This window comes from Syngnathus typhle, linkage group LG1, assembly GCF_033458585.1.
Source record: "Syngnathus typhle isolate RoL2023-S1 ecotype Sweden linkage group LG1, RoL_Styp_1.0, whole genome shotgun sequence".
NCBI classification, from domain to species: domain Eukaryota; kingdom Metazoa; phylum Chordata; class Actinopteri; order Syngnathiformes; family Syngnathidae; genus Syngnathus; species Syngnathus typhle.
This window is the reverse complement of record NC_083738.1, coordinates 27,054,344-27,066,265: the sequence shown is the minus strand read 5'-3', so window position 1 is coordinate 27,066,265 and position 11,922 is coordinate 27,054,344. Positions and strand designations below refer to the sequence as shown.

Sequence of the window (11,922 nt, the reverse complement as noted above, 5' to 3'; positions counted from 1 at the left end):
GATGATACATCATTAAAATATATAACAAATAGGCTACTGTAGCAGTTGAATTATGTTTTATGTTCAAGATTTTTTTATTCGTCACATTTGAGCGTGCCAAACAAGGAATTTGACTTCGGTACATCACAGCCTGGGTGGTATCGCCCAACTTGAGACACCGGGAAGAGAACTGCGATGCAAAATGAGTGTTGTAGTTCCGAATATGGTGAAATTGAAAATGCATTGAATTAAAAGTTAGATTAAAATGTCATTCATTTGTAGCCGATCAAATGATGGCCCCCCACATGGCAGCGGCCCTCGTCTCTCCCGATTAGCCAGCATGCTATTGGGGGTGTCTCAGGATCCCCCCACCCCAAAAAAATGGATTTATTTATTCATCACTCTTATTTATTCATTGTTTGTATTTTTTTGTGTTGTTTACTTGTATGTATCTTGTCACCGTGGGATAGTGGAAAGGTTATTTCGATTTCTTTGACTTTGACACACGGGGGGGGTTGTCTTATATTTGGGCCAGTACAGTATGTACTTTTCCACCAGGCACAAGACAAGTATCAATTTGGGAGCACACGTTTCCTTAATATGTATCGGTTTGCCTGTGAGTTAGGTTTCGCTTTCTTGTCTCTGCTCTCCTCCCTTGTTTCCAGTACATGATGTTCAGGCCGTCTTAGTTATATTGAAGGTCATTCAGTGGTGCACCGTTTCCTTGGTGTCCTGAATCTTCATCAATTGGAATTTTACTCTCTGTGATTCCACCATTGTCTTTTTCAGTGACATACGTTCACTCATTCACGAGAGCACCTAAGTGACTGATTGTGTGTGCATGTGCACGTGTGTGTACGTGTGTGTGTGTGTGTGTGTGTGTGTGTGTGTGTGTGTGAGTTAGGTTTCGTTTTCTTATCTCCCTTTTCTCAGAACCTAAATTTGTTCCGGACATATTTCTGACAGGAGGCTGCTGGTAACAAATGTTTCTATTTGCAGCACTCTCATGGTGTCTTGGTCTCATTCAAGGTTTTCAAAAGTTGCCGCGCCGCCGCCGGGCCAGCACCGTCCTGAACCTTCCTCCACTAGAAATTGTACTCTCTGTGAGTCCACAATTGTTATTTTCTATGACATCCACTCACTCATTCACGGGAACACCGAAACGACGGCCCGGCTCACTTTTACGTGGCACCTGCAAGATGGCATCAGTTATCAATTGCTATCAATTTGGGAACAGACGTTTCCCGAATGGATTTGAATTTTCTTTTTCTTCTTTTTGTGCCAGAATGGAATGAGGAGTGCCCATCTCAGCTGCTGCTTAATTGCAAAGTCCTTTATTGGCCTTTAAAATGAACTCACAACAACAATAAGAAAGATAGCACTGCATTTCAGCCCTGCCACAAAAGGTCAGAAGGTCAATGGCAAACATGTCGCAAATTGGTGTGGGTGTTGATGACAACGAGGCTGGAGATCAAGATGTCATGTTTGAGTGACTGGACACGTTAAGAGGAAGAACCCGCCCAGCTTTTTTTTTCCCCATTGCTTGAGTGTCCCTCTTTCCTTCAGTGGTGCAAAAGTGTTTTAGCTGTGCCTGCAGCAGTCTGGAGGGCCTTCTCTTTGGAAGCAAAGACTCCAGCCAAAAAAGGTTGGGAGCCTAGCAACTAACTGGGACATCTAGTGGCGATCGTTGGGAGGTTTTTTTTCTATCATTTTAGTTTTGTAATGACATCTTTTTTAGCCACGGGCATTTTGGAAAATAATGAAAATTGATTTGATAATTTTTGATTGTTTTTTAAGCGGGTGGTAAATCACAATGTCATCAACCATAATATTAGTTTCTGCTCCGATTTAAAATTAAATCCCCAATTTCTTTTTGCCAACAAATCTGTGCGATGATTCTCAAAGGAATACACTTGTTTTTTTTGTTTTCCGTTTTTTTCCATGTATAATGCGCAAAATGTAACAAATTTATTGTCCTAAAATCTGGGGTGCGCATTATACATGGGTACTATTTGTATTTTTTTTATCCGGATATGATACGGAGGCCGCCATTACAGATGCGCTTTCTTCTCTGCTGTTCACTTCAAACACAATTCTCTCGTATCAGACGCTTGCTCGATCACCTGCTCGTTTGCGGTCACAATGTACCCGACACAAATCCGAAACATTTCTTCGCTATTGAGTTTGCTAGCGCATGCGCAGTGATACTAAACGGCAGAATAACATCCGGTTGTTCCCAAAGATGATCTTTTTTCTGAAATAATTTTACGTTGACGGACTTAAGTAGGAGTCAAAATTTGGGTGCGTATTATACATGGGTACAGGCTTTTTTCCAGCATCAACATGCCATTTTTAGGGTGCGTATTATACATGGGGGCGCATTATACATGGAAAAAAACGGTATTTTCAAATGGATCGAGAAGTAGCGCAAGGGGGCGGGGGAGCATGCTTCAGCTTAACGGGGTCGTAAGGTGTACAAGAAAGCCAAACTGCTAACCATTACACAATGAAATATGCATAACGTGAAATGTCGAGAGTGCTAGCCCAAATCCCAGTCTGAACCCAAGCCCTAAACCTAGCCCTAGCCCCTAACCCAGGGGTGGGCAATTCTGGTCCTCAAGGGCCGGTGTCCTGCATGTTTTACGGGTCTCCCTGCTGCAACACACCTAATTCAAATCATCAGGATTGTTATCCAGCTTCTGCAGACCTTGCTAATTATCTGACCATTTGAATCAGGTGTGTTGCAAAAGGGTGACATAGAAAACATGCAGGACACCACCGGGCCTCGAGGACCCACGCCTGCCCTAACCCCTATAAACCCTAGCTCAACTTGAGTGTTTCTAATTTATGGTACCCTAACCCAAATCACATTACAAAAACATACTTAACATACAGTCATAATCAAAATAAGGGTTTTCATTCAACCTTTATTTCGGTTGGTTTTTTTGTTTTTGTTTGTGTGAGCGTGAGTGTGAGGTCGTGTTTTTGTTTCTGTTGTTCTTTTTAATCGGTTTTGTTTTTATACTGTTTTTAATTTTCTAAAACATCTATCATCTTATTTATTTTTTTGTTCGGGTCACTGCCAACAGTCCATACTATACCTTTTTTTTTTTAAAGCCATTTTTTTTCTTTCTTGTTGTTGTTGCCCAAGTCCTACTTTGAAACCCTAACCCTGGTGTATGGATTTTCTTTCTGTAATATTCAGTGGCCATATAAATTCTGTTCTGTACCAGGAGAGGGCAGTCTTATCCTATAAAACCAAACCTTTACATTTTAGCTGTGGCTTGTTAAAATGGATTTTGTGGGCACACAGATTTTCTAGTTTGCAAGCAGCGTGCAGTTATTATATTTTTGTACGGAGTCATTTTCACGTGTCCAATTTGCTACTTGGATGCAATAAAGGACGAATCAACGTATCTTTTGTGTGGACTTAATTCACACGTATATTTACTCAAAAGTGAGCACCTAAAGTTTTCATACAGTCTCATTGTACTCGTAAAAAAATGATTCTCAAGACGTAACGGCGTTTTATAAACTAGACATAAACAGCCATTGATGCTGCTTTAGCTTGAATAATACGTCAATCGCGCCACCATATTGGACGTGTCAACGTGGAGCATTGGGTGATCACTAATTTCCAATGTTGCGACCCTAACCATAAACCACATCCCATCAGCTTCGGAAAGTTACTTACCGTAATAATTACGTCTGTCTTTGCTTACATCCAAAACGCTCTCATGAGAACCAGGATGGTGGTGGCCATGGTAACTAGGCCCAAATTTTTTGGGAAGGATGATCAAGACGGGAACCCTCGTTTTTTTTCCCTCCTGCTTTGAAAACTACCCACGCCCATTCTTACACATGTCGCCGGCAAGCACATATTGTTCCTTCGGCTTCCTGCCTTGCATCCTTTTTGATTCCTCACCTGATCTGCAAGCCTCTCCTTCTGCATATGCTTCATAAGAGATTTTGCCGATGCAAAATATGTTGTTTGAAAGCGTCAAAAGATATCGTATGTCACTTTAACTGAAAAATCAGATAGATCTTAGGTTTGCTAAAAAGACTTTTTGAACTTGTCCAGAGCAGTTACAACCTACAAGCCCCTCCAAAAATCTAGACATTTATCTGCCGTCCCAATACTTTTGAAAGGCACTCGACATTTATAGCTACCGTATTTTCCGCCCTATAAGGCGCACCTAAAAACCTAAAATTCTCTCAAAAACCAACAGTGCGCCTTATACTCCGGTGCGCCTTATATATGGACCAAATTCCTAAATTTAAACTGGCCCAAAGCATTGTGTCATGAAATCAATCATAAGTGGCCCGCTGAAGACTATGAATCATGACTCAAAAAGACTATGGATCATTATTTTATGATTATAAAGTAATTTGTTCCGTCTGAAGTTGAAATAAAAAAGATAAAATGGAGAATGATTTGATTTGGATTAAAAATCGGACATGATGCATTAATGGTGCGCCTTATAGTCCGGTGCGCCTTATATAAGGATAAAGTTTTAAAATGGGCCATTCATTGAAGGTGCGCCTTATAGTCCGGTGCGCCTTATAGGCCGGAAAATACGGTATTTATTCATTTATAAGTATTGCGGTGAATAGAAAAACAGACCACAGCACACAGGGAGTAAGAAGTATATAACCAAGTGTATTCCCTCTGTTAATGTACACATATTTGGAGTCATCTCACTGTAACACTTTACAATAACATTTAGAAAGAACAGGGAGATGTTGGGGAGGGTGTGTGTGTGTGTGTGGGGTAGAGTAACAGAAAAGGAAATGTGGCAGCAAGTCTGTCAGGACACAGACGCAAAGAGATAGAAAAAGCAATCAATGAAAAACAGTCAGGTGGGTAAAAGTGACATACGATCTGCCATACAGAAAAAAAAAAAGGACAAAACATAAATTTGATGAACAAGCACATACCCCAATTTGACCAAAGGCAAACCGATAACAAAAGAGCTTTTCCTCATTGCCCAGGATTTTTTTTTTCGTCTAGCAAACAGGAATGATGGTTAGGAGGGAACACGGTTCTCTTTGTGATGGCAAATATTGAGACATTTCACAAACTTTTTTTTTTTTCTTATCATGGTACATTTGTCTTCTTTTAATAGAGCTGAGAAAATTGGAACACTAGAGTACTTGGGAACTCTCGTCTTCCAAGGGAGTCGACAAAGAACCACAAAGGCTGCTCTTCAGTCCAGTCCGCTGCAGAATTCCCATTCTGTCCTTTTTGCAAAGCGAGAAGAGTGACGGCCGCACGGTTCCTGATGCTTCGGACGTCAACAGAGTCATAGCTACACTGTCTCGGCCAAGTCCCCGTCGTTAGCATCATACAGAGCAGAGGTCGACCGGTTGGCGAGCTTTTTTCCTGCTTTGACGGTGGGCATAGAGACAGTTTCTCCGTTGGCCCACCAGGGGGCACCAGAAACACGACACAGACCATCCAAAGGTGAATTTGGCCAACCGTTAGTCTGGAGTCTTCTGCGTTGATATCGCACGTAAAATTGCTACTAATGTTTTAGTGGTGGTGTTTTTTTTTCTTCTTCTTCTCAGAACTCCACGTAAAGAAAAAAGTTGATGTCTTTGTCCTCGATGAATACTACATGCTTGAAACACGGCACAGTTCGCGTGGCGCCAGCCGCCGAGCATCGTAGACATGGCACGAGTGCGAGCGAGAGAGAGGAGAGAGATGGCGAGGACGTGGCACTGGATACTGCTTTCGTGGATACTGGTGGTGCTTCTGTACAGGACTGAAGAAAGAAGTGAACCCAATCAGTTGTTGGCACAGGAAGTAGCGAGAAGTGACTTCCCGGCAATGCTAAAGGTTAGCTTTGCCGTCTCCCTCGAGGAGGGTGGGGATGGCTGGCACTAATGTCACGTTTCCCGCCTCTCTCGTTCTCTCTCTCCCAAACGCGAGCTGCCGCCGTGCGTCGTGGCGGCGCTCCCTCAAACGTAGTACTCTTTGTCTTTGTTCTTCTTGTTCTTGGGCGCCGTCTTGGTGGCGCTCGGCGGCTTCTCCTTCACCAGGGTGCCGTTGGGCTGCGTGGCCGAGTTGCTTATGTAGTTGCGACTCTGGTCCACCTGGTACGAGCCCTCGTCTCGGTTGCGGTACTTGTACATGGCGTAGAGAAGGATGAGGATGCAGAGGGCGGCGGCCGCTACGATGCCCACCACCATGCCCGTGGTGCTGCTGGACTGCTGCACCTCCACGGCGCCCGGGAGGCCTCTCTCGGGGGACGTCGGGTCTAGAGTGGGAACGTGCGGGAAATCGGGAGGGTAGGTTATTCCCGACGCCCTGCGGTGGCCGGGGTCCGACGAGGGCTGGGCCGGCGGCAGCAGCACCTGATCCCGAGTGTTCATTTTTCCGGCCGGGATGTTGTTGCTGCCGCCGCCTCCGCCGGCCGCCCCCTTGCCGCGGGGGCTGAGCTGATCGGGGTCGGCCGTGGGGGCGGAGGACGCGGGCGGGCGGTGGTCGTAAGGGAGGCGCGAGAAATGGCGATCTCGGGGGTTTTGGCCCTCGGCTCCAGGGGGAGGGGGGAGGACGGTCCTGTCGGTGACCAGGGGGGAGTTTTTGTAATAGTCCTCGTCGTCCGACTCGGTCATCTCGCCCGAGCCGTACGCGGACGCCTCCACGTTTTCCTCGCAGTCCTCCTGGTCCATTGGGCAGGGGGGGCGCATGTTGGGCAAGGGGAGGGACTCTTTGGTGGTTTCGAGTAAGGTGAGGAAGGGGCGATAAGTGGTGGGGGGTGCGGGGATTACTGGGTAGCGGGTGGCCATGGAGGGGGGGTCTATTGAGTCCACCGTTATAATGGGCAAGACTATGTCACCTCCTAGGACAAGAAAGAGAGAGCGGAGGGGGCAAGGGGTCAGAAGTCGACACACAACTTGAACATGCCATGAAAACAAAGCATTAGTAGTACAGCACTACAGGTTGACATGATGTTAGTTCTACTCAGTCGGTCTAAGCTAGCTCACAAGTTCTTAAGCACTAACTGCCGACTGAGGTAAACTACTACAAGATGCTAGGACATTGGCTAACCTAAACCTGGCTAACGCTACATGCTATGTCAGTTAAACAAGTCAAAAGGCAGACTACAAGTTAAACTGAACAAACATCAAAATGCACTGCTAATCTAGCAACTAAGCTGAGCTAGCACTTCTGATGTGTGTCTGCTGTGATTGGTTGAGAAAGATAGCAAACCACAAGGTTCAGGTCACTTACATCAACAAATTGGCCGCATGATTTTTGCATGAAACAAAACAAATTACAAAAAGAAAGCTGTGTAAGATTGTTCTTGGATAGTGATCAACATCCCCCCTCCCTTCTTTTACCTTCAAACAAATAGCAACCCTCCACGCGTCTTTCTGCCAAATCGACGTCGCTAATGTGGCTCATCTTGAATTAGCTTAATTTAGAGCTATAGGAGACTTCCAAATAATCAATAGCGTACTAATGACAGCCCCATTCGTCCCTCCCAGAAGCACACGTAAAACAGGTCAATGAGATTCTTAATTAGCAATCGCTAATAGCACTTTTCTAATGATCCAATTTATGATCAAGCCACTCTTTGGTCATTTGACTTTCGCTAGCCACGGGATGACCGTTCAAGCTCGTTTGGTGTCAAATAAAGGAAGCCAATATGGTTAGAACACAACATGAGAGCAGCACATTTTGGGGGGGAAGGGGGAAGGGGGGGTTGGTCATGTCATAGCAACACATGATCAGAAGAAGAAGAAAAAGCATCAAATCACAATTTGCACGGCTTGTTTTTGTTGTGGGGTTTTTTTTTTTTTACTTGGGGTGAATCGGGGGGTCACTCAGAAGGGGAGAAGGGGATGATGGGAAGCCCGCCCGCTTCGGCTCAGCTCAGCTCAGCCCCCCGCCCGAAAACAAACATTTTTCAAATCAGGAAATGCTTTTGTTATCAAGGTTGATGCATTCACAGAAATGTCAGCACACAAACCCACCCCACCCCCCAAAAGGCCTTGTAGAGAAGAGACATGTGAGAGCTGTGAAAGAAACAAACTTCAAGCATATTCTCCTCTCATACTTTACACTTGCGGGAAAAAGGCTCGTTCCCATGGCAACGACGTTCATTTCCGCCCGTTTGTATTCCCTGGCTCTTGTGTGTTTGCGGGCTGCGTTTCACCTTGACGCCTGAGAGGACGGCCCATCACCTCGGAGGAACAAAAAGACGAGCTGCGCAAAGTACAAGTTGCTCAGGTTACTTTATATATATATATTTTATTTTTTTATTTTTTTTGGTGGCGTGGCGCCGAGTCAGATGGTGTTTCCCGAACGAGACGGTGCCGCTTCGCTTTGGAAAGACTTCCGGATCTGGTGACTCCGCCCTCAAACACACTGAGAGCCCCTCTTCCCCTGTGACCCAAACCCACTGCGCCTGAGGGCGATTCGGGCCCTCGTTACGCAGCTCAGACAGGCCGGGAAACCTGACGGCGGACTTTCCATCCAAACTTGTAATGGCGCGCATAAACCTACGCTACACGTAAAGAATAATAATGTCTCTCCACCGTTAGCGATGAAACGGGAGAGACTGTGGGGTATTCCGCCTGATTGATTGGGCTCGACTCTCATGATTGGACTTCGGTGGATCCGCACGTTAAGCCGGCATGATGAGACATCTTCTTTATCTGCAGCACGGGCGGTGAAGAGTCACCCACGCTTCTATTTACTCAGAGCAGATGGGCGCTGAGCCGATGCGGCCACGTCGTCCTCCTGACAAACATCGTTAGCGCGCCCGTCGCGCTGGGGCCGTTTCAAATATTTACAGCCAAAAGGTTGTCGGGAGTGCGAGGCCTTTGGGTGATTTGGCTGCGATTGGGCCGTAAATGGAAAAATTGAGCACAGCTGGACACCGTCTCGATGACGGCGCTCGTCAGGAGATGTTTACAAATGGCCGCCCACGTGGATGAATGACAGAGCGCAGGGACGTGCGGTCAGGGCAGGCAGATCGTAATAAGTCAGTGTGCCACTTTATTGAGGAGATTCTCAGAGTTGGTCTCCTCCCATCACGCATGCTGAGACGTCGGTAAACGCTCATGGTCTTCATCTTGAATTCCAAGTGCGTGCCCCCCCACCACCCTCCCTCCCGCTCATTATCATTAGTGGGGGTTCCTAGCCGAGGTTTAATTGGCCGACGTAATTACAGCTGGCCAACAAAGTCAAAGTTGAATTAACCTGCCGGGGACGGCGGGAATTTCACTCTCCGTTCCTGTATTCTATCCCGAGCCACACCACTTGGCACTTAATGAGGTTTAGTGGTTCACAACGCAGCGCTTTCCCCGATTCTCCTCTGCGTCGGTGGCTTCAACGTATTAGCATCCGCTACGCTGCTTTTTTTTCCTCCGGTAGAACCTTTCTCTTAGCTTCGGCAGCTCCCGCCACGCAATGGACTGCGCAAATGTTGAGCTGTCCCTAAATTATTCACTGGGACCGATTGTCAAATGGCGGCGATACATACAATACATTGAAAAAAGGCGGTTTCGGCCCGATACCTGGTACAGGTACTACGTGGGTAAATTCCCATGCTGATATGATCTGAGGCACACTTTCAATCTCAGTGTTTTTGCCTGGCTGACATGGATTTTGTCGCCTGCAGGGTGCGATAGGGAGCACGTTTGGTATTTGGCCACTAGAACTTCCAAACACCTACAAAGGGATCATGAAAGAGAGAGACAAGCAGCGTAACTTAGCAGCCTGTCTGCTGCCAATCACGACTTGTGTGGGCATATCAGAGAGTTACTTGAGCTTCTCCATGGGAGATTAAGCCCCGGCGTAGCAAACAGCTCCGAAAGGAAAAAGAAAATCATTCCAGACTTCAATAAGGAGAGAATCGAAGTCTCTATTTCGGTCTCAGACACCTACGGAGCCACCTTGGAGAACGTTACACTCTGAGCTTCCCGGATCTCGTTACCCTTCGTACAAGGGCAAGATGCAAGAAGAGGCGGATGTTGAGTATGCACGGACCGAGCTGCAGAAACCATCGTCTTTATTTGGAACGGGGATTATGGACTGTGTTGGGTTTTCTATTTTCAAAAGCTGGAGAGGTTACTAAATTAAAAGGAAAAGCGAAATGAATGAGTCAGGTTAAGGTAAAGTCAACGAACCTGACGGGTTCCACATTCGTCCAGTCCGAGGTGCGTAGCGAGGGTAGCGCAGTCAAGTACAAGAACCCCCAAGCCGTACAACCTCACTCGACAGAACGAGCATCAGAACCCCCCGCCGAGTCGACTCACCGTTTCCGGGCTCGCACTCCTCTAAATCTTCGTCATCGCTCGGACACTCGGCGGAAGCTACCAAAACGTCATCCGCATTCTGCACAAATACCAAGAAAAAAGAATTTGATCTTTTCCAACAAAAAAATCCGTGACTTTCTTCAGAAACTGGTTCTAGTGTCTTGCTAGTTTCTTAACAAGAACTTTAGCAAAAAAAATCACGCAGTCCTCTTAAAACACATTGAATTGGATTTGTAATTCCTTTTGTCACAAATGTTTGCCTCCAAAAGCTTTTATGACATTTACCGTTTTTTTCCATGTATAATGCGCAAAATTTAACTAATTTATCGTCCTAAAATCTGGGGTGCGCATTATACATGGGTACAATTTTTATTAATTTTTTTTAATCCGGATATCATACGGAGGCCTCCATTACAGATGCGCTTCCTTCTCCGCTGTTCACTTCAAACACGCTCCATACGAACGCAATGCTCTCGTATCGGACGCTTGCTCGATCACCTGCTCGTTTGCTGTCACAATGTACCCTACACAAATCCGAAACATTTCTTCTCTATCGAGTTTGCTAGCGCATGCGCAGTGATACTGACCGGCAGAAAAACATCCGGTTGTTCCTAAAGATGATCTTTTTTCTAAAATAATTTTGGGAGTCAAAATTTGGGTGCGTATTATACATGGGTACAGGCTTTTTTCCAGCATCAACATGCCATTTTTAGGGTGCGTATTATACATGGGGGCGCATTATACATGGAAAAAACGGTATGTCATTTAGACATGATTCTAAGTCCTACAAGGTTCTGACAGCATATCTAGATATCACTTATCTCTCAATTTTTGTCAAAAGGTATTCTTCACCTGGGATCAAAGCTAACAGGGCGGAGAGCAGCTCAGAGCTCGGGTGGGAATTGAAATCTGGGTGTGCTCTGCATAAGCCTACACTTGCTGTATCAGCAAAAAAACAAGGCTGAATATAAATTTGAACACAACCAAGTGCATTTATCAAAATCCAATCATGATAGCAACACACGAGAAGACTAATTACTAGGGGTGTCACGATTCATCGATACACATCGATTAATCGATATAATGCTCTACGATTTATTGGCATCGATGCTAAACGTAAACATCGATTTATATCGCCGTGTTTCATTGTTGCTCGCTTCCTCTTTCCGGGAGCAGTGCGCGGCGTTGTTGTGTTGTGAGCAGAGCAGGCACGTGAAAGGGGAGTCGACAACTAGTACGCGGCTCCTGGGCTGGTGCTATGGCTAGTGTCCAAAAAGACGAGGAAATTTGCTCCCCTTTAGGCTTCAAGTCATTTGTTTGGAAGCACTTTGGATTCTAGTGCTGGCTCAACGGACAAGACACGTGCAGTTTGTAAATCCTGCCATGCGGTGATCAAATATTCAGGGAGCACAAATCTCGCCGCACATTTAAAGAAAAAACACGAAATCAAAGTTCATTGTTAAAATAAGCACTTTGTATACTACAATACTCTTGTAATTTCCTAAATAAAGAGTTTGCAGTACCTTGTTGATTTTGCGTATGAATTGTTATAAATCAGGATATTGTTCTATATTTTTTATTTTAAAAAAAAATATATCGATCGTAGAGCACTATATCGTGATATATCGTGAATGAATCGCAGCAGGCTTTAAGATATCGGCAAATATCGTA

General features: G+C 45.5%; 1 protein-coding gene across 5 annotated transcripts in view; it reads right to left on the bottom strand.

The window, feature by feature from the left end:
* Positions 1–4,619: 4,619 nt before the first annotated feature.
* LOC133162526 (neurexin-1-like) overlaps positions 4,620–11,922 on the bottom strand; it is a 266,581-nt gene continuing 259,278 nt past the window's right edge. For all 5 annotated transcript variants that reach the window (XM_061291765.1, XM_061291793.1, XM_061291775.1 and 2 more), the window contains 2 exons: positions 10,252–10,330; positions 4,620–6,824 (listed from right to left, as the gene is read on the bottom strand). In XM_061291765.1, coding sequence (XP_061147749.1) covers positions 5,941–6,824; positions 10,252–10,330 — 963 coding nt within the window. In that variant the 3' untranslated portion in view covers positions 4,620–5,940. The remainder of the gene's footprint in view (positions 6,825–10,251; positions 10,331–11,922) is intronic.